At 36.6% G+C, this 23,317-nt stretch overlaps 1 protein-coding gene across 10 annotated transcripts in view; it reads right to left on the reverse strand.

The window, feature by feature from the left end:
- Positions 1-23,317, reverse strand: part of Mta3 (metastasis associated 1 family member 3) — a 239,745-nt gene that overhangs the window by 102,923 nt on the left and 113,505 nt on the right. For all 10 annotated transcript variants that reach the window (XR_013429020.1, XR_013429019.1, XR_005727282.2 and 7 more), the window contains exons 7-8: positions 17,474-17,576; positions 13,736-13,835 (exon numbers count right to left, since the gene is read on the reverse strand). Coding sequence is in view for 7 of the 10 variants with exons in the window: in XM_078029293.1 (XP_077885419.1) it covers positions 13,736-13,835; positions 17,474-17,576 (203 nt within the window). In the remaining 3 variants the exon portion in view is untranslated. The remainder of the gene's footprint in view (positions 1-13,735; positions 13,836-17,473; positions 17,577-23,317) is intronic.

The raw sequence follows: 23,317 nt of genomic DNA on the forward strand, positions 1-23,317 counted from the left end.
CAATTAATGCAATGAATAAACTCAGTTCCATAACTTCAGATTTTGAAAAACCTTCCGTGGGCTTTCTACTACAGAAAAAGAGATTCTTTCATGTAACATGTACAAATGCTCTGCTATTTATCAAAGTCTGACTGGGGATAGTTTCAAATAGGGATGGTTTCACTTACATAATAATAAGCCTCTCAAATTTTACTTTTTAAATAACCCCAGCCCCTATTTTAAGTGATTTCTAAATATATTGTAGGGGATTGTGTTAAGTCCCCTACTGGTACAAGAGCATAAAGTAAACTCAAATATCTGAATCCCACAAAACGAAAGCCATGAAGAGATTTCATTATCAATGTCCCAGTTGTAATCACAGCTAAAGACACCAATCATGTGTAATTTTTGTTGTTGTTGTAGATGTCACAACCATAAAATAAAAAGTTCCAAGTGGACCTTTCTCACTCTTCAGCAGCACAGGAATGGAAAAATGTTAGAAATGACCTTGATTCCTTCGTCTGTGCTCTGCAAATTTCAGAATAAATTAAATTCTGATTTTCTAGCTAACCTCACTAAATAGACTGCTTAGCTAAAGTATATATATTTGTACACTTTTTTATTTTTATGTTTTTGGTTGTAGATGAACACAACATCTTTATTTTGTTTGTTTATTTTTATGTGGTGCTGAGGATTGAACCAAGTGCCTCACACTTGCTATGCAAGCACTCTACCAGTGAGCCACAACCCCAGACCCTATTTGTACACTTTTATATCATTTCTGAAGCTAATTATTGTTTCTGAGTAGCTGACCTATAAAAAGGAAAAGATCAACAGCATTTAGAGATCCCTTCATTTAGCAATATATTCCCATAAATGTTTACTTATAATTTCCAAAATTTACAACTGAAAACAAAATGAAAAGATTAAATAGTATTAAAGTCAATAATTATACAAATTAACTGTGATGCTAAAATTCTTCAAGAGATAAAAAGTAATTTTTATACATAACAGGTGCTCAGAAACCAAAAGTCACAGAATTAAATGTTTGTCTCAGCTGATATTATACCAACCACTGAAACCTACAAAGCCCATATTTAAACTGCAGCCCAGACGAGAGTACAATACCTGTCAGTATGGGTAGAAAGTAAATATTCCACCAGGCTTGTGCATAGTGGAACTCCTAGGGGACAATTCTGTTGAAACTAATGATTACATTTATCACTAGAAGTCCCTATCAACCCCATCTTTTCAATACACGCAGAATTTTCTTTTGAATGGACTTTTATACAGCCTAACTCTACTCTTAAAAGCTTTACATAAAACATGAATATAGTATCTACAACAGAAGAGATGACATCCAGTACAGGAAACAAAGCTAAATGAAGGAAAGAGATGATAAAAGGACATGTAGTCTAACATATAACCAATGACTTAAGGTTCATCACAAAGATAATATAAGTTTGAAGAATCAGATAAATGTGACATAAGGAGAAATAGATGGTGAGCAAAGTTAGGATACTGATTGGGGAGGGGCATGAAGGAAAACTTTGGCATACTGGTAGATTTATTTTGGTGCTGGATACATTAATGTATCACATATATAAAAATTTATAAGCTGTGCAACAAAGCGTGGGACCATCTAAACATATTATTGTATATGGATCTCCTATAGAATTGCCTCAATTTAAATAATAAAAAAATTTTTAAACTAAGCATTTGAAAAATCCTAAAAGTCTTCCCTCCAGATATTCTGCAATGATACCATTTTTTTCAATCGAGATACATATACACATTGCAAGATCCATTCAAATCTAAATTTTAAAAATCATAACCCAGCACAAGCTGTTCTCTCTGCCAAAAAGCAGTGAAGGTGTTGTCACATTTCATCTCATTCATAACAGATGGAGATGACAAATAGAAGTATTTTAGGAGAGAGACTGACAAGGAAATTTGGCAGCACAATTCTCATCTTTTGTTCATTAAGCAGAATCACACTATGGTAAATTGGATTGTTGTTCAGAAAATAGTCACCCCCTCCCTGGACCGCCATAAGAGACTATTCTTCCACTCCACCCTCCATGGGCTTGGCCATGTGACTTGCTCAGCCAGTAGGATGTTAAGATACATGATATAACAGAGCCTTGACATGGATTTGTGCACTTGGCCTTGCCTTCTTGTGCTATTGGCTTTTGTCCGCACAGGATGAGAAATACATGGGACAGATATGGACCCAACTTGGAGCTTGGCACCTACATCAGCCCATTCTGTTCAACAGAATCCTAGACAATCTGCTGATGTGTGTGGATGAAATTAATGCTTGGTCTCCTATGGAACTGTCTCAATTTCAGGTTGATTCATCACTGCCCAAGGTTACTTCATGGAAGAGTCTGGACTTAAATGATGCAGAGGTTGAAGGGCTCTGAGGAGAGACAATTCCCAGCATACCCCATGAGTCTCAGTCCAGCTGAGTCTGTCATTCAGACAACATCGAAGCATCTTCCCCCGCTATACAATCCTGCTCCATCCTTTCTCTTCCACAGGTGTTGATCCCAAAGGAACTTGCTAATAATTTTTTTGAATGAAGATCATCATTAGACTCTGTTCCCCAGGGAAGCCAACCAGTTATATGTAGCATTATTAAACTAATAGCTGATACGTGTGTGTGTGTGTGTGTGTGTGTGTGTGTGTGTATGTGTGAATTTAATACTAATTACTGATTTGTTCAGAAACAATTTTAGTGAAACTTTAAATTGATAACTTCAGCACAAGCTGGGTATAGTACCACCACCTAGCTGCAGCCACTCAGGAGGCTGAGACAGGAGACTGAGCTCTGGAGTTTGAGGCCAGTCTAGGCAACAAAGTGAGACTCTATCTCAAAAACAAAAAAAAATAAAATAAAATAAAAATAAAGCTATAATTCTAATACAAATTACAACAATCAAAACATTGTACCAAGGGAACCGGGGGGGGGGGGGGGGGGGGAATACAGCTCAGTGGTGAAGCACTTGCCTAGCATGATGAGGCCCAGGTGTCAGTCTGCACAGCAAAAAAACCAAAAAATTCCCATATCATGTCTATCTAAAAATTACTGAACATAAAGATTTTTCAAGCAGAAGGTGAATAGAAACTCTTATGAGTAAATCTCACATTATGATCAAGGCAAAAAATTATATATAAAAAGCATGCATTCCCTTTCAATTTTTGCTTCAAAAGGAGCAAAATATTGGGAGAATCATATTGCACATCCTAAAAGAAACTGCAATACATTAGAAGGATTGGGACCACAAACCACTCCCAAGGGAAACAGCATAATCTTTTGATCCCAAGTTGGGGTACAGATCAGTGACTGAGTATCAAGTGTGAGGCCCTGGGCTCGATCCCCAGCTCAACCCCCACAAAACTTTATGACCTCATTTCCTTGAAAATTAACTCACAGTTCAAAATACATGAGTTAAAGGAATATTTACAATCTTAAATGTTTATCATGGAAAAGAAGACAAATGAAAATTAACTGGCTTAAAAATGGTCATAAGAAATTGAAGTGCTGTGGCTGTAGCTCAGTGGCAGAGCACTTGCGAGGCATATGTGAGGCACTGGGTTCAATCCTTAGCACCACATAAAAATAAACAAATAAAATAAAGGCATTCTGTCCATCTTCAACTACCAAAAAAAAATTGGAAAAGAGCTCTGCATTATACCTAAAAGTAGATGAAAAGAAACAATAAAGAGCAAAAATAAGTTAAATAGGAAACATACAATAAAGAAAACTAAAATCTCATTCTTTTAAACAACTAATGAAAAAAGAAACCTCTGGCAAAACTATTGAAGAGAGAGAGAGAGAGAGAGAGAGAGAGAGAGAGAGAGAGAGAGAGAGAGAGAGAGAGAAATGGGAAATGACATGCCATGGTCACAAAAGACAGAGGAACTCTTTGAAACTGGAGACTAAGGGAGAAGGAAAGATGGAGGAATGAGATGAATGTCTTTACCTTAGGTACATGTATGACTGCACACTTGGTGCAACTCTACATTGTGTACTACTAGAGAAATGAAAAGTTGTGCACCTTTTGTGTACAATGAATCAAAATGCATTCTGCTATCATTAGAACAATTTTTTATAAACTATTAAAAAAAAGACTGGAGACTACAAAGATGACAAGTAAACATCCTAAGTTATCTGCAAGGAGACCTTGGGCTAGAAAAAAATTTCTTTTTCATTTGCTCTAAAGGATATTATTGGGATAACTACCTAACCTGAATAAAGCCTCAAAATTAGATAATACTATTATAACAATGATAATTTCTTCTGTGACAACTATGTTAATAAAAATATTCTCAATTATAGGAAATATTCCCTCAAATATTTAGTAGTAAAGGAGCATTCATTCTGAAATTTGCTGTAAAACTACTCAGGAAAAAAAAATAATAATAATACAGTGTTAAAGTTTATGAGAGATTTAGACTCCTGCCAAAATCAGACCAAACCAGAATGGAGTCACTTCTGCTAAGTGCCTCTTAATCAAAATAAATGAAAAGTTCACAGCAACCAATCAGAAGAAACCCATTTACCTGAGCCAGTACATTAAGGCAGTACCCTCTTTTTCACCCCTATAAAGAGCATGACTTTGAAATAAAATGACCAATCTGCTGCTGCTGCTTCTTCTTTTTTTCTTTTCTTTGGTACTCGGGATTGAACTCAGGGACATTCAACCACTGAGCCACATCCCCAGTCCTATTGTGTATTTTATTTAGAGACAGCGTCTCACTGAGCTGCTTAGCACCTCGCTTTAGCTGAGGCTGGCTTTGAACTTGAGATCCTCCTGCCTCAGCCTCCCGAGCCACTGGAATTACAGGCGAGCACCTGGCTACCAATCTGCTTCTTAGAGCCTGTTCTGGCTTTCTTTCTTCATCCCTTTTCTGTAAAGCAACCCTTCTCTGCTCAGCTTACTAAAACACTCATTCTATTTTATAGAAGGTGCTGTCTGATTCTAGTAGTGTAAATAAAAGCCAGCAAGAGCTTTATATTCATTATAATTTTGACTTTTTTGTCTCTGGACAATAGAAGGAAAGGATAACAAGGCAAATGTGGTAAAAACTAACAACTGGGGAATCTACCTAAAGGGAACCAGCAAATCTTTGTGTTATTTATGTATTATTTCAGAATACAAAGGTATATTTTAAGAAATTAAAATCATAAGCTGTCATTAACTCACATTTATAAATCCAATTTTTTTTGTTTTTTTACCAATAACCTTAGACACAGTTGGTAGAGCAATTTTTATTATATTTTCCCCAACTCAAATCTACAGTGACTTTCTGAGGTTTCACTGATGGGAAAAAAAGCAAAGTAAAAGCCAGCATTAACACTCCAAAAGATATTTGTTTACACTTAAATTTAGGGAAAAGATGGACAAATGCAGGGCTTCCATGCTCACCCGTGAGGGGTAACCAGATAAAAAGAAACGCACCTAATTCAGAACATTATTGCCTTTAAGATGTGTCTATCAGCAAGAATAATTTCATGTTTCACATTTCTTACTGAAGTGGTCATCCATGAATACTAATTCTAATTTTGTAGATTGGAAACATGAATAATAGTCATTATAAATTAACAGAATAAGTTTTTTAAAGTTATAGGAATTCTTGTTTTGCCTATTTTATGTTCATTTAAGGCTAGATTTCTAATTTAAGTTGATATTTAAAATGTTAATCAAGAGATTTATATATTCTGCTGTGGCTTTTCAACTATCCTCAAATTCCCAGTACGCCAAGGCCCTAAATGAAATGTGTGCTTTGAACAGGATTACAAATAAAGGGAATGAAGTACATAATTAATAGCATCTCTACAAAGGACTGATATCTAAAGAATAAAATTCTTGTTAAGTCAGTGCTCCCTTACGAAAATACTTTTTTATAAGTTATTCCGTATGAAAAAAAATGTATTATAAAAAGTATGACTTGCTTTAGAGAAATATTACCTTTGTAATGAAAACATCCTTTGTTCAATCACTTTAAATCTTACCATGACTTCTTTGTAACAATTACATTAAAAAGCATGGTTAATTATAACCTAATGACCATGTTCAAACTTGAGAATCTCTGATAATAAGAGTAAGTATGGCATGATAAAACTACTTTCAGGGCCTGGCATGGTGGCGCATGCCTGTAATCCCGATGGTTCAGGAGGCTGAGGCAACAAGAGGATTGCGATTTCAAAGCCAGATTCAGCAAAAATGAGGCACAAAGCAACTCAGTGAGACCCTGTCTCTAAACAAAATACAAAATAGGGCTGGGGATGTGGCTCAGTAGTCGAGTACCCTGGACTTCAATCTCTGGTACTGCCCGCCCCCCCAAGAAAAAATTGCTTTTAGACAATCAATAAAGCTGTAAAATCAAAGTGAGAGAGACTCAACACACATGAAGTGGAAAAAGGACAAGTATTTCATTGTCGTCAGTGTCTTCTCAACAATAGCAACTAATATTTACTGACACTGCACCAGATGTTACTCTAAATGCTTCATGAGTATTAAGCAATTTGATCCCCAAGCTGATACCACATGGGAGCTCAGAGGCAGACTTGTGCAGAGGCTGGTAAGCTGGTGCTAGAGGTCTTGCTGGGGACTCTGGGGCACTGCCTGCTTTCTCTCCCAGAGTGGGGCCTCAAGAGCCAAGAGAAATCAATGCTTGTGAACATTATATGTAAAAACTGCTGAATAAATCAACCTGTTTCCAGTAAGCCAGGGAAGCCAATGGTAGAGAGCTCTCTGCCTGTGAGAAAACACAGAAGCCCAGGGAAAACAGCCCCAAGCCATGTACACACTGCCCCTACTCTTGGAAATCACTGCAGTTCCATTAAATCCTGATACATGTATATCACCAATGTATACAGCGTATCTGTGTACCCTCTTCTTGCCCATCCATAACCCTCCTATAGCAAAATAAGTGAGTTTTATTATTATTACCATTATAGATGAGGAAACTCAGACATAGGTAGGTTGCATAACTTGCATATAGCTACATGAATGCTGAGCTATAGATCCAAGGGGAGAAAACCATGGAATAAAAATTGTACCTATTTGCATATTGTTGTCCATAGTAGCTTTATAAACAACAGCCAAAGAGGCAACTCAAGTGTCCCCTGATGGATGAACAGAATATGGCAAATACATACAATGGATTGTTAGCATTAAAAAGGCAAGAAAGAAATTCTAACATATGTACAACACAGAAGAGACCTGAAGTAACAGTAAGTAAAAGAATCCAGTGACTAAAGGACAAATATTACATGGTTCCATTTACATGAGGTACAAGAGTAGTTGAATTCATTGGGAAGTAGAATGACAATTGCCAGGGCTGGGTGCCAATGTGGGACTGGGGAAGGGGAGCACAAAGTTGAAGTTCAATGGGTACACGTTCCAGCTCAGGAAGATGAAGTTTAGAGATGCATGTTGGTGGTGACTACACAACAATGTGAATCTACTTAATGCCAAGAAACTATACTAAAAATGGCTAAAAAGATAGTTTACCACAATTTTTTTTGAAAGTGCATCCTTTGCTTAAATTTTTTTACAATCCATAGTCTTCAGTCTATGTATATAAAGCTCTGGTGATTCAGACCAAGTATCTAAAATGATTTGAACTTTCAAAGTATTTTGAATTTCATGAGTTCAGAGCTCTTATTAGTTCTCTATGTGAACACAAAGTGACCTGCCCTAGATTGATGGACAGTCACAATTTACAAAAAAAAAAAAAAAAAAAGTAATAATAAGAGTTGACTAGATGGGGCTATGAGAACAACAGGAACAACAGGCAAAGAAACTGAACATGCAAAGGTCCTATGGCAGGATACAGACCATGAAGGAGTAAGACTGCTCAGCCAAATTCAGAGGACACAGTGTGGGAGCAGAGAGGCTGGAGACACCAGGCAAAACCCTCTAGACTTACTTGACTATAATAATGATCTGAATTTTTATCATAAAAACAATGAGAAGTCATTAAAAAGATATAAGGTAGGTAACAGCAAAATCAATTATATTTTTAAAAGATCAAATACAATATAAGAATTAGAGATGTTCCAGGATGTGATTTGTACCCTACCAAATCAACACACAAAATGACACTCAAACTATAACTAAGGCAAATCCACAGTATCCTCTTCAAATCACTGAAGAACAGCCTTCAACCAGACGCAGTGCCACATACCTGTAGTCCCAGCTACTTGAGAGGCTGAAGGAGGATGACTGCTTGACTCTAGGAGTTCAATACCAACTTGGACAACATAGCAAGACCACAGCTCAAAGAAATTGAGTGTGTGTGTGTGTATGTGTGTGTGTGTGTACAGCATTCATTGGCAGAAACAAATACTGGGTCTTGAAAATTCAGCCAATTACCAAAGAAATCCATTTGCCATCCTACACATTCGCCAGCAGTGGGAAGCAGAGAGTCACTGCAGCTGTACACCAAAGAGCCCTCACACAGGCCCCCTCAGGGCAAATCCTCCCAAAGGTCAGCTGCCACAAGAACCCTGGAGAATCTCAAGAACAGGTTTGTTCATTCTTGCTCCTCAAAGTGGGTAGAAGAAATGTGCCAGACTGTAGCAGGGGCCGCTTGCCCAGTTTTAATCTGAGAAGCATTATAACAATAGTGTCAAACTACAAGAGACTGGTTACATATATAACAGGGAATCTATACAAGGCAACATTAGATTAAAAATTCTCAGTTGTTAAAATAACAAAAACTGTCTGATAGCTGAGGCCATAGCTCAATGGCAGAGTGCATGCTTAGAATATATAAGACCCTCAATTCAATCCCCAACCTCATCTCATGCCCCCCACTTAAAAAAAAAAAAAGTTTACATTATGTGGTTAGCAGAAACATGGGAGGCTAGGGATAGGGGGAACACAAAATTCTATGGTTTTAGATTAATTCAACTATGTGTAAAAACAAATTCCACACTTATTCTTGTTTTATCAGTTATCGAAACATAAATATAGTATGGTCACAGGCAAACACATCAATAAAACAAAAGACAAGAAGTCCAGGGGCTGGGGTTGTGGTTCAGTGGTAGAGCGCTCGCCTCGAATGTGTGAGGCACTGGGTTCGATCCTCTGCACCACATAAAATAAATAATAAATAAAGATATTGTGTTGATCTACAACTAAAAAAAAAAAAGAAGAAGAAGAAGACCGGATGCAGAAATAAGTGTATTCAGAACCTTAACAGGACACAGGACCAACACCATGTAACCACTGAAGCAGGGACAGGATTATGTAGTTACAGGCCGAGGTAGATGAAGGCTGCCAGTGACCTATTAGAAGCCGGGGGAGGCAAGAAAGGTTATTCCCTATAGGCTTCAGAGTGAGCATGGCTCTAATGATGCCCTGAATTTAGACTTTTAAGCTCCAGAATCCTAAGTCCATAGATTTCTGCTGTCTAAAGTTTAAAAAAAAAAAAAAATGACAACAGAAAGAATAATTGTATTTTATTTTTTTTTAATTTTTTTTAATATTTATTTTAGTTTTCGGCGGACACAACATCTTTGTTGGTATGTGGTGCTGAGGATCGAACCTGGGCCGCACGCATGCCAGGCGAGTGTGCTACTGCTTCAGCCACATCCCCAGCCCGGAAAGAATAATTTTAAAAAGAAAATTTTAAGTAAACAATGGACAAAGGCTATGAATCTAAAACACAAAGAAGAAAAACCTAAAAGAGCCAATATGCTTAATCCCATTAAATAATCAAGAGACTAAAATAAAACGAGGAAGCATCAGGTTAGTAAACATTAAAAATCTGAGAACATCAAGTGCTGACAATCATATAAGGAAATGGATAAAGAATGCAGAGCATAGGGCTGGGGTACACCTCACTGACAGAGCTCACATTTAGCATATATAAGGCACTAGGTTTGACTCCCAGCACAGAAAAAGAAAAAAAGAGAGACTGCAGATCACTTAGTAATTCCCACAAGTAACTCAAGATGATCTGCTGAATGATAAAACTCTACCATGATATAATGTGGCTACATGTCGTCAAATTTTATATGAACATTACCCTGTGGTGGTTACTGTTACTTCTCTCCTGTCTATTGCTGTTAATTAAGTAACACTTATCAGTAATTGGGAATTTCAGGAGGTACCTCCTTTCGAGAATTACAGAACTAATTAGTGCATTTTTTACTACAATAAATGAATCTTTTTAAAACTAGAATTAGCTCGTCTGTAAACAGAAAATAGGAAAATGGCAGTTGACAAAGAAATTGTTAGTACATGGGAGGCTTTCTCTAGCATTCAGAGAAAAAATATTTTCACAGTTGAGAATTTGGAGGGGGTTGGAGGTATTTGGGTGTGGTGGTTCATGCCTTTAATCCCAGCTACTTGGGAAAATGAGGCAGGAGAATCATAAATTTAAGGCCAGCCTTAGCAACTTCATGACACACTGTCTCAAAAATAAAATTTAAAAAGATGTGGGGTTGTAGTTCAATGAATAGAATCAGCATTCCATTCAGTTATAGCCTAGAATATTTAAACACATGCTCACAGAGGGATATGTTGGAATTTTCAACACAGCGTTATGAATAACAGCAGCCGGTCACGGTAGCACATGCCTGTAATCCCAGCAACTCAGGTGGCTGAGGCAGGAGGAAGCTAAGTTCAATGCTAGCCTCAGCAACCGTGAGGTGCTAAGCAACTCAGTGACACCCTGTCTCTAAATAAAATACAAAATAGGGCTGGGGATGCAGCTTGGTGGTTAAGCACCCCTGTGTTCAACTCCCCCCCCCCAAAAAAAAATTAATAAGAGCAAAATAAAAATGTTTATAAAGCACTCCTGATGCTCAGTAATAACAGAATATATAACTAATGTGGTCTAGGTATGACAGTGCATAACTATACTCCCAGCTACTCTGGAGACTGAGGCAGGAAGATCATTTAAACCCAGAAAAGTTCAGGGCCAGCCTAAGCCTGTCAAAATAAAAATATGCCAGGCATGGTGGTACATGTGTATAATCCCAGCAACTCAGGAGGCTGAGTCAAGAGGCAAGTTTGAGGTCAGGCTCAGTAACTTAGTTAGACCCTGTCCCAAACTAAAAAATAAGATGGCTGAGGACACAGCTCAGTGGTAGAGCACCCTTAGGTTCAATCCCATGTGTTGCAAAATCTAGTTAAATAAAAATAATAACGTGGTACGGTATTATATTAAAAATACAAATTTACAAAGCAGCTAAAATGAATGAGCTAGGTATATGTGTATTAACATAGATAGATCTCAGAAAAAGGCAAAGTACAGAATGTTAAACAGTAAATTTAAAAACAATGTCTTTGGAGATAGAAATACACAGAACTACAAAAAACACGGGCTATATACATAGATTTGTTACAGAAGCTACTTAATGACAGGAGGCAGGGGTGACAGAGGTAGGAAGTACAGATGGAGAAAGACAATTAGGATTCAAAAAGAGACTGAGGGATTCAACATTACCTACATTGTTGAAAAAATTTATAAGAACTAAAATATTAACATTTCCTTGAAGTGGCATTATGTGGAGTTTTATTACAGTATCCTCTATACTGTAATTTGCTATTATTATTATTTATAATGCAGAAAAAGAGGCTGAGAGGAAGCATAATAAAATGGTAAGAGTGTTTCCACCCTGGTAATGAGAACAAAGATTTTTGTAGCTGCTGCTGTACTATTTCTCATTTTTTCATAATAAGCATACATTAATTTTAAAACTAAGGAAAATAATTCTGAATAGGGAAAAAACATATAGGTGGTGAGTAGATTCAATGTAGTACAGTCCTGGTTCATAAAAGTACCTGCTCCTTGAAGGTTCACATAGACATGACACTTGCCCACTTAAGTCTATAACAAAATAATCTCTAAATCCTAGAAAAATCAAAACATAAACCCACTTTGAAACTTGTACATAAATTGTACATAAAATATTAATATACAAATGGAGAAAACTTTCACCTATAAGCAAAATTTTAGTCCTTGCAAAAGGATTTTTTAAAAATGGTTCCATGATCATTATTGACTACTAATGCTTACATTATAATCTCTAATTGTACAAAAATACACAGAAAGTATAAGGAATAAATGTGTATTAACATAGATAGATCTCAGAAAAAGGCAAAGTACAGAATGTTAAACAGTAAATTTAAAAACAATGTCTCCAGATTGAGTTTTTCATTATCACAATAATATTGTGTGGAAAGAATCTCAAACTGGTATAGGATCAGGTAGTAATAAAACCATCAGGTGCAATGATGCACGCCTGTAATGCCAGCAACTCAGAAAGCTGAGGCAGGAGGATCACAGATTCAAGACCAGCTTCAGTAATTTAGCGAGGTCTTGTTTCCTTTTCTTTTTTTTTTTGGTATGGGGATTGAACTCAGGGGCACTCAAACACTGGGCCACATGCCCAGACCTATTTTGTATTTAAAAACTTAGAAGGGTTGGGGATGTAGCTCAGTGGTAAAGTGTTCCTGGGTTCAATCCCCAGTACCAAGATGATGATGATGATGATGATGATGATGATATCATCATCATCATCTATCATTGTATTCCATTCCATCACAAAATTGAAACTTTTGTCATACACAATGAACTCTATTCAACTAGCTTAATCTCACCAGACCGTAATCTTAACTATACAGGGAGAAACCGCTAGGACTCTCATAAAATGTTATAAGATAACTTCAACTGATGGAAAACCTCTAGGGCTTAGAGGGTGAAGAAAAAGAAACAAGTGCCAGGCCCAATGCTCATCCATCGATAGCATTAGTTGTACAATTCAGCTGAATAAGGGAAGTTTCAATTGACCCCCAAGTGGAAACAGTAAACACACTCAGAAGACAAAACCATAGTGGAATAAAATAAAACAGAAACAAAAATTTTAAATATTGATACTTTAAACATTGATAGTGCATGACAAGAGAATAAGTCCTATAATAACAGATTCAAGAGGTAATCACTTGTATATAAAAAATTATTAAAAAATTATGTGTGGGGGCTGAGATTGTGGCTCAGCGGTAGAGCACTCGCCTAGCATGGGTGGGAACCGGGTTCGATCCTTAGCACCACATAAAAATAAAAGCATTGTGTTGTGTCCATCCACACCAAAAAAAAATATATTTTTAAAAAATCATACTGTAAAAAAAAAATTATATGTGATCAGACAGGGGTTGTGCTCGCCTAGCACATGGGAGGCTCTGGTTCCATCCTCAGCACCATATAAAAATAAATAAATAAAATAAAGGTATTTCGTCCAGCTACAACTAAAAAATAAATATTTTTTAAAAATCATGTGTGATCTACAACTACATAAGTATACAGATGGAACACAGAAAACAAGCATAACAGTAAAATAGTTATGTCAGAATGGTGAATTATGTTCACCAAAATATCTTTTTTATCATTTCCTACCAACTCTGTAGATTAGTCTTCCTTATTTGTTTCAGTTCACCAAAAAAAAAGAGAGAGAACCCAGGTAGTAACATAACCCAGCCCAGCCCAGCCCAGCCCAGCCCAGCCCAAGTCAACCAAGTAGTAGGAACTGCTAAGAACCAGAAAGCACTCAAGTCTGTAACGTTTTCATAATCAAACATATAACAAAGGCTGGAGATACAGCTCAGTTGATAGAGTACTTGCCTCACATGCACAAGGCCCTGGGTTCAATCCTCAGCACCATATTAAAAAAGAAAAAAAAAAAAAAGGTAACAAAAGGATAACCCCAAAATTTCAAAGTGCATCTTACCAACGTGATGTCTCGGGAAGCTGCAGCAGCGCTCATGTGCAAGCTAGGCTGCCTCACAGAACTGCTACAGTCCAGGGCTCTAGCAAATGTCCCAACAGCCCTGAATAAACCAACCACAAACAGGAAAGAGTAAAGCCTTTATTATTTTTTATATTTTAAAAAACACATTGTGTCATGGTTCACTATAAATATAGAATTTTGTACTTACAACTATTTAGTACCTATTAGCAATTCTCCTCTTAAGTCAGGAGAAAGGGAGCCTCTCCTAGGTGAAGTAAATTGGGCAAATAATAGATAGATAGATAGATTGATAGATGGATAGACAGATAGATAAAACCACACTGCATGATGAATGAAAAATTCTAAAAGAAAGGCAAAACACATTGTTGGATGTTTAAGAATCAATTATCCCAGGAAATGGTTTTGTTTGTTTCTCTTTTGTTGTTATTGTTGTTTGTTTTTCTGGTCTTGAACTCCTGGGCTCAAGTGATCCTCCTACCTCAGCCTCCCAAGTAATTGGGAATACTAGAGTATGCCACTGAGTATTTTCTTCTGTAAAATTTAATACAGGGGACTGGGGATATAGTTCAGTTGCTAGAGTGCTTGCCTTGCATGCAATAAGGCACTGGGTTAAATCCCCAGGACGATAAAAAGAAGAAAAAAAATGATTTAATACAGGTTCAATGTTCCAAAAATGTTCCAAATGTTCCAAAACCCAAAACTTTGAGAGCTAAGATAATCCAAGTGGAAAATCCTATGTCCTTTGTTCCATGCACAAAATTATTTAAAATATTGCATAAAATTACCTTCACCAACATATATAAGGCATATCTGAAATATGAATAAATTTTGTGCTTGGACTTGGAACCCAGACACAAGACTCTTCATTATATAATTGCAAATATTCCAACATTTAAAAAATTATAAAATCAAGAAAAAAATTGCTAGGCTTAGTGGCACCTGCCTATAATCCCAGCAACTCAGTAATCTGAGGCAGAAGAACTGCAAGCTCAAGGCCAGCCTCAGCAACTAAGCAAGATCTTGTGTCAAAATAAAAAATTAAAAAGGACTGGGGGTGTAGCTCAGTGGTAAAATGTCCCTGGAAAAAACAAAGTAAGGGAGAGGGAAAAGAAAAGAAATGAGAAGAGCAGAGCAGAGCCGATTCAAGCTGAGCAGAGCCAACATGGGCATGAAGAAGGAAAGAGAAGAACTATTAGAAAATGCTATGGAGTAAACCATTTTGTGTTCATATTTGTTCAAGAAATGTAAAGTAATTACCTGCAGAGTTCTGACCACTTTTTTTGCCCAAATTGTGAAATCCCAGTAACATTTTTTTCCTTTAGCTATAATTAACTAAAGTATTCCTTGTATATATAAAAGATTTCTACTGAATCCCATTAAGAACAACGAATTTCCACCACACTGGTATTCACTGATGAGAAGGCCTTCCTATAGGTGAGGAACCTTAATCTCAAAAGTTGCAGCACGAAAAGAGCAGGATATTCGGGGCTGGGGTTGTAGCACAGCAGTAGAGTGCTTGCCTTGCACGTGTGAGGCACTGGGTTTGATCCTCAGCACCACATAAAAAATAAATAAAATATCGTGTCCATATATAACCAAAAATGTTTTTTTTTAAAGAAGAGGATATTCATTACTTATTGCTTGTAGTTTAAACATGGTAACTGAGGAGGCCTTAAAAAAACAATTAAACTAGAACATATGTGAAAAACTACCACAATATACAATTATTTAGTTATCACAAAGCGAACATATGCAGTTCACCAGTACGCAGTTCACCAGTATCCAGGTCAAGAAATAGAAGGTGATGGGAGCCTGAAGTAGGAGGACCACAAGTTCAAGACCAGCCTAAGCAACCTGTCAAATAAAAAAGTCTGGGTATGTAGCTTTGCTCACACAGGATCACCCAGTACAGATACTTGTTACTTTATGTAAATGTCTGGCTTCTTTTGCTTAAAATGCTGTTTGTACAATTGTCCACATTGACAGGTGGAGCTATTTGAATTTATTTTCCTTGCTATGGAGCATTCTTTTGATTTCCTTACCCCACCTCTACTTTATCAATCACCAACATTAGGTATTATAAAACAAATATTAAAGAAATTTTGTAAACTCCTTAGCAACCCTCATTCTGATTCAAGGGAAAAAAAACATGTAGCCTTTGGCGATCAGAAAAAGGGGTGGGGGGACAATAATGCAAGTCAAATTTGTCACCTGCAATGTCTCCTAAACAATTTAGATAACTTTCTGGAGCCTCTAGATCAGGGGTTCCACTATTGATATCATTTCTATTCTTTGAACTTCAGTTTTCTCTACTCCACACACTGGCTCCTCCCCAACAATATACAAGTTTTTAATCCAATCATTCAGTGGCCAGGCTTGTGGGCAGTGGACTCTGAATGCCAGTACAGTGTGCCCTTCTACAACCAATATCTCTAAGAACAACTCTGGCTAAGGATGTGCCCATTTTCTCCTTTGTATTATGAAAACACACACAAAAAAAATCAAGAGAACAGAATAATGAAGACCGTTAACCCCACTGTCTAGATCTAACTAATTCTAATATTTTGCAATGTCTGATTCATGTTTTAAGGAAATAAATATTATAAGCTTGATTAGAGCACTCTCAATATACTCCCAAACCAAATATGTATATTTATGCCCATCTATGTATAATATACATCCTATTAATAAACTAAAGCACTGTTTTGCACATTCTACAACTTTTAATAAATGACCACACTGTATGCATGTATTAATAAATGATCATACTGCATGTACCTTCATTAGACATTACTTTTGAGATTTATCTCTTAGCTACTATGTAGAGCTCTAATTCACTCATTTTAATTGTTGTAAAATAGTATTCCATTCTATGAGTATACCTCAATTCATTCATCTATTGCTTGCTGATGTACTTTTATTAGTTTTTTGGGTTTTTTTTTCTCCAATTTAGCCACCATTATGATGCTTTGAAATCTCATTTACTTTTTGCTTTGTGGCAATTTTCCCCATGAGCATCATTTACTTCTATAACTAAAAAAATAAAATTTTGTTCCGTTCATTTTTTCAAGAAAAGTAAAAGAGTAAGAAGAAAGTTGGCAAGACTAAAAGCTCTCAAAGCAAAGCCCTGTGCTTATTAGCAGCACACCTTACTCATGCATGGATGCAGAGTACATGTTGCACATTTTAACGGAACCAGAACAATCCATTCTAGAGCATGTTCAGAGCAAAAGAAATCATTGCTTTCATTAAAGGTATGGGATTTCAGGTGATGAATTTCTTCTTTATACGTTTCTGTTCTCTTAAGCAATGAAAATTAATAAATCTATTTTTAAACTGAAATAAATGATAGTAAATCATATTACTCAGGAGGCAGTGTGACACACATAAAGCTTTCTTACATAACTAGAAAAAGATTAATACAACTAATGGGGAAAAGTAAGCACATAGAAAAGAATACACATATCTATAACTACTTTTATAAAATGAAATTTCTTGGGGCTGGGGATGTGGCTAAAGTGGTAACGCGCTCGCCTGGCATGCGCGGGGCGCTGGGTTCAATCCTCAGCACCACATAAAATAAAATAAAGATGTTGTGTCCACTGAAAAGTGAAAAATTAAATATTAAAAAAATTCTCTCTCTCTCCTCTCTCTTTAAAAAAATAAAATTAAATTAAAATTAAAATAAGTTTCTTTACTCAAAGGTGTCATACTTACCGAGCTACAACTAAGAACTGGTCAATCTGTCGGTCTGTAAGTGGGCTATTTGGATCCCAAACTTTCATTTCCAATTTTGACTGTTCTCTCTCATCTGATTCTCCTGCCCAAGAACAAAGGAAAGAGTCTGGGTTACTCACAAAGCACACTGACACACGAGGCTGGTAACTACGCTCTCAACAGCACTAGAAATGCTCCAATGTAAGGTAAATGTTCACAGTTTTAATACATTCTTTCAGACAGCAGATGAACAAAACCTGATAAAGTGAACAATGAGGATAATAAAACCAAACCAACCATCTGGTATCAGCAGTAGCATGCATTTCCTGAGCACCTGTAGGTGTGAGGCACTGAGTCCCATGCTAAGGAATATAAAGATGAAAGAGAAATCATCCCTGCCATAAGATACTTCAACTATGATAAAACATGTGCATAAATGCCTTTGATACAAATAAAAGAAACAGATGTCATAAGAGACATATTAATATGGCTGAAAGAATCCAAAGACTAGAGAAATCATGTCAGACTAGCTAGGAAACAATGTCATGAAGGGAGTGGCATTTCTGCTAAGAACCGAAAGGTTATGAAACCCTGGCAGAGGAAGAGGACTTTAAAAAACTATGAGAACGGGAACAAAGTCATGGGGTATTAAAATGTGATAGAAAAATAGCTTTTATTGCCTGGAGAACATTAAGGAGAATGAGAAAAGATAGTCAAGAGAAGGGGGGTTATGAACACATTACTGGAGATTCTACACAGATTTTCTGAACAGATTTTCTTTGGAGGTAATGGGAAGCTATTGTCTATGCAGGTACATGGCAGGGGCTGGGGGTGAAGGGAGACTGATGATTGAACCCAGAGGCTCACACATGCTAGGCAAGTGCTCTACCACTGAGCTATATCCCTAACACATTTTACTTTATTTCCAGAGAGGGTCTCTTATTTCCCAAGCTGGTCTCAAATTTAAGATGCTCCTGTCTCAGCCTTCCTAGTCACTGGAATTACAGGCATGTACCACTGCACCTGACTAAGCCTTTGTTTTTTGAGTAAGGGAAGGACAAAACCAGAACCAAACTGTCCTAGTTGGCAATGGTACATGATTTACTCTGCACAGGTAACTGACGAGGTAAAAAAGATGTTATCCAATTCCTTTGAGTTCCACCTGTAGTTAATGAGGAGCTGAAACATGGTGCTAGAATAGCAAGAGAGAGCAAAGAGAAGATTCAGGATGCCAGTGACACATGGAGGTAGAGGTTAGATTTCAAGTCTTATGGGCTGTATGGATAGTGCTGGCATTGGCAGAAAGAAGGAACACAAATAGGAGGTGAAGGCCAAGGACTCACTATGGTACAAGATGCTTTAACATCTTACAGGGAGATACAACAATTGGGAAGGACTTGATGCAGAACAAAAGATGGTAAAAGGAAATAGGCCAAAGGTGATGGTGCACGCCTGTAATCCTAGTGACTTGGGAGGCTGAGGCTGAGGCAGGGAGGGGAGCAAGTTCAAGGCCAGCCTCAGCAACTTAGCAAGACCCTGTCTCAAAATAAAAAGTACTGCAAATGTAGCTCAGGGATAAAGTGTCCCTGAGTTCAATATTCAGTCCGAGAGAGAGAGGGAGGGGGAGGAAGAAGAAGAAGAGGAGGAGGAGGAGGAGGAGGAAGAGGAGGGGGGAAGAGAAAGAAGAGAAGAGAAGTAAAACTACAAGAGTCAACTGGAATTTTTCTTTATGACTATGAATTCTACTGGATTAAGTAAGAGCTCTTTGCTGACAGAGACTGAGTTTGGCTTTGTTTTAATTTTGATCACTGCCATGTGTAATCAGACAGCATGCCTTATACTCAGTGACATCATACCATGAAACCAAAGAGTCCCTGATGACCAACTCCTAGCACAGGAGCAAGTGGGTATCAATGGAACAGGAGAGGACAGACAAGGTGCCACTCAACCTGCAGTCTCGAATCAGCCCACTGCTGTCAGGATGTGCCACTCCCAGCACAAACTAGGAGCAAAGCAGAGCAGAGCAGAGCAGAACAAGTGCTTAGCCACAGAGATCTAAAAAAAAAAAATTGAAGTTTTCATTTTTCACAGCTTTTGTTTACAAAAACCAACATTTTCCCTTTTTTTCTTTTGCCTATTTCTCTTCCCACCCTTCTTTTAATCTACAATACAAGTTCACTTTTAAAGACCAGTTAAAAACAAAAAGACTGCAAAATATGAAACTTGAGAATGGAGACCAATAAACTTCCCTGTATCTTAAAGAAAAAAAAAAGTAAGAATTATTATGGCAAAACTGAAATACAGGAATGAGCTGAAGTGGTACTATTCAGTATTCAGCCCCTTCTGTTAAATTCTGCAAAATGTAAGGTTAAGACTGATATTTACTACTGAAATTTGAGTTAGTTAAATTGATAAATTTCAACTACATCCATGAATCTATACAGTTTATATCAGAATTTATTATAAGAATTCTAAAATGAATTGCAAGCAATAAATAAACACTCCTGGATGCACTCAGATTAACACCAAACATATACACAATGCCAGAGAATAAAAAACAGCAACAAGGGCTGGTGTTGTGGCTCAGTGATAGAGTGCTCCCCTCTTATGTGAGAAGCACTGAGTTCAATCCTCAGCACTACATAAAAATAAAATAAAGATGTTGTGACCATCTACAACAACAACAACAAAAAAAAAAAAAACAGCAAAAATCTAAATAAAGAAATGCTCTATATCAAACAATGTGGATAAAATGAAAGCCTAATTCTTGATTCACCAAATAACTATATTCATATAACAGTTTGACTATCTTTTCACTGGGAAAAGCTCTTGAATGAACCTATAATTTGTATTACTAAATTTCATTTAACCTAGCAGCAATATCCGAATGGTCTATAACAGTGATGAATTTCATGTTTTGGTCATGTGCATTCTTAGCCACTGTAATAGTCCCACTTCCCTCCTGCATTTATGATAATTCAGGCCAAACACTGAATTCCTACAAATGTACCTGACAATTAACTACATCACTGTATGTAACTTCCTATTTTTGCTTCATATAATTTTGAAGAAATGCAGATAGAGAGATGATTTTAAATGTTTGTGTTATACCTCCAACTATATTTTAAAATTTCTAGAAGAGACAGAGTGCTTCCCTTAAGAGCACCTAATGGTGTTCACATACTCAGAAGAACTAAGGCTGCATCACATTTTCATTCAAGAGGCCCTTTCCTCAACAACAGGAAACGTTCTTTGTTCAAACTAAAACTCATTTTCTTTGTACCAGTTAACTCAGCACTATGCTCTTATGTTATATTTAATTCAGAAATACATAAGGATGCCGTTTATTACCACTTTTGTTAAATATTGTTCTGAAAGTTCAAGTCAAAGTATAAAGATATGAAATAATAAATAGTGAGTTACTAGAAAGACATCAAAAAAACAAACTTAAAAAACTTGGTGACATTTCAAACAAAGAAAATGTTTCAAAAATGACATTTGCTATGAAAATAAAAATATACACTATCATTTTACAAAAGTATCTCACTAGATTAAATGTATAAAAATTTAGTTTCAGGAGTATATAAAATCATTTTAATGATTTCTACAAATCAAATACTTTTTTTATTAAAATAAGAAGGGAAAGGATTAAATAAACTGAATGGTGTTATAAAATACAGCAACAGTAATCAAAACGAGTTGGGCTAGTGGTGAAGCTCTGTGGTTGAAAGCTTGCCCAGGCCCTGGGTTCAAGTCCCACTGGCCCCTTCCAAAAAAAAGTGTTGATTAAAGTGCAGAAATATGTTGGGCATGGTGGCACACACCTGCAATCCCAGCAACTCAGGATGCTGAGGCAGGAAGATCACAAGTTCAAGGCCAGCATCAGCAACTTGGCAATAACGTGTCTTGAAATAAAAACCACGAATTCATGCTTTCTCCACTGAGTATATGTAGGCCCATATGTACAGGGTCAGTGAAATTAAAAACAGAATCCAAGATGCAGGGTCAACCCGTCCTTTTCAAACACTAGAGAAATGTTTTCATAGCTTCTTCATCTATAACTCAAAGCATCCCAATATGGTTTTAACATAGTAAAAACTGCCACAGATTTTGAGGCCACTAAATTGGCTGGTGCTTGCACTAGAGGAAGGCACTTCTATAGAATCTCTTCCTTTTTATCTTCTGTGGTACTGGGGATGGAATCCAGAACCTTACACATGGTTGGCAAGAGCTCTACCACTGAGGTACATCCCCAACACTTTTTTTTAACTTTATTTTTGAGGCAGGATCTCACAAAATTGCTGAGGCTTGCCTTAAACTTGTGTGATTCTCCTCAGGCTGGAATTTTGGCTCAGTGGTACAGTGCTTGCCTAGCACATGTGAGGCACTGGATTCAATCAGAACAACATAAAAATGAATAAATTAAAATAAAGATCTTGTATCCATAAAATAAATAAATAAAGGTATTGTGTCCAACAACAATAACAACAACAAAAAACCCTTGTAATTCTCCTGCCCCATCTCCCAAGTAGCTGGGATTAAAGGTGTAAGGTACCATAACCAAATACCTTTTCTTCTTTTTTTTCCTCCATAAATTCTCAACTGTGAGAATGAATATTTTTCCCTGACTAGAGAAAGTCTCCCATGTACTAATATAATTTCTACTTTATCTACTGCCATTTTCCTGTTTTCTGACTACAGATGAGCTCATTCTAGTTTTAGAAACATGCATTATTATAGTAAAAGATGCACTAATTAATTCTATAACTCTCAAAGAGAGAGAGCGCCTGAAATTCCCAATCATTGACAAGTGTTTAAGTAACAGCAATAGACAGAGTTGGACAGGAAAGAAGTACCAGTAACAGCTACAGAGTGTTTGAGCCCTGTGCTAAACACTCCATGAGAATTATTTCCTTTACTCACCAGCCACAGTGCTGGTGAGTAAAGGAAATAATTACACTCCATAAAGAGGAAGTTACAGGGGTTGAATCATTTCCTAAGTTTATCCAATTAAAACACATCAGCCAAGTTTTACCCAAATTTGTTAACCCAGAATAAATTCTAGTTTAATCATTTAATGTTATTATAATATTTTAAAAATTTTTAATTAACATGTAAAATAAATTTTTTCTTAAAATCCTAATATTCCAACACTTTTAAATAAAAATTCCAAATTTCCCACATGATATTTTTTCTATGGAAAATGTGTAAGTAGCTTATTTAAACTTAATGTAAGATTTAAAATCTGAAAGAAAAAAACTTTTCCTTCATTTGCAAATTACATTCTCATCATTCTAGACCTCCAGAGTTTGTTAGGTGGTAGGTAGCCATAAATGAATTTTAAAATTCCAAAGCCACAAAAACACTTTTATTCACTAGCAAGAAAATGACCCAACAATCTTTTAGAATCCATCAAGATATGTTCTCCAAGAAAGCAAGCCTGAAACATATTCTGGCATGGTACTGCTCCTGCCACCTACCCAGGATATTAATTCTAGTTCTACATTTCATGCCAATGCAAATGAGAATCTGGCCACTGGTCAAAATGTACCCACTCGGGAGGTTGGGGGTGTAGCTCAGTGGAAGAGCTCTTGCCTAGCGTAGGTGAGGCCCTGGGTTCAATCCTTAGCACAGTTTAAAAAAAAAAAAAAAAAACTAAACCAACAAAAATGTGCCCACAAGAGTATCAAAAGGTTAGTATGCATGTATTAAAGCTAAATCCTAACTATCTACTTACGAGTATTATATTTTCTATTATTTAATTTCTCTGCAATCAGATCCTGGCTATACATAGTTGTTTCAGTGATGGCAATGTCTGTGCTTTTCAAGTGTGGTTTAATTGTT

Source organism: Ictidomys tridecemlineatus, chromosome 12 (assembly GCF_052094955.1).
Source record: "Ictidomys tridecemlineatus isolate mIctTri1 chromosome 12, mIctTri1.hap1, whole genome shotgun sequence".
Classification (NCBI taxonomy): Eukaryota; Metazoa; Chordata; class Mammalia; order Rodentia; family Sciuridae; genus Ictidomys; species Ictidomys tridecemlineatus.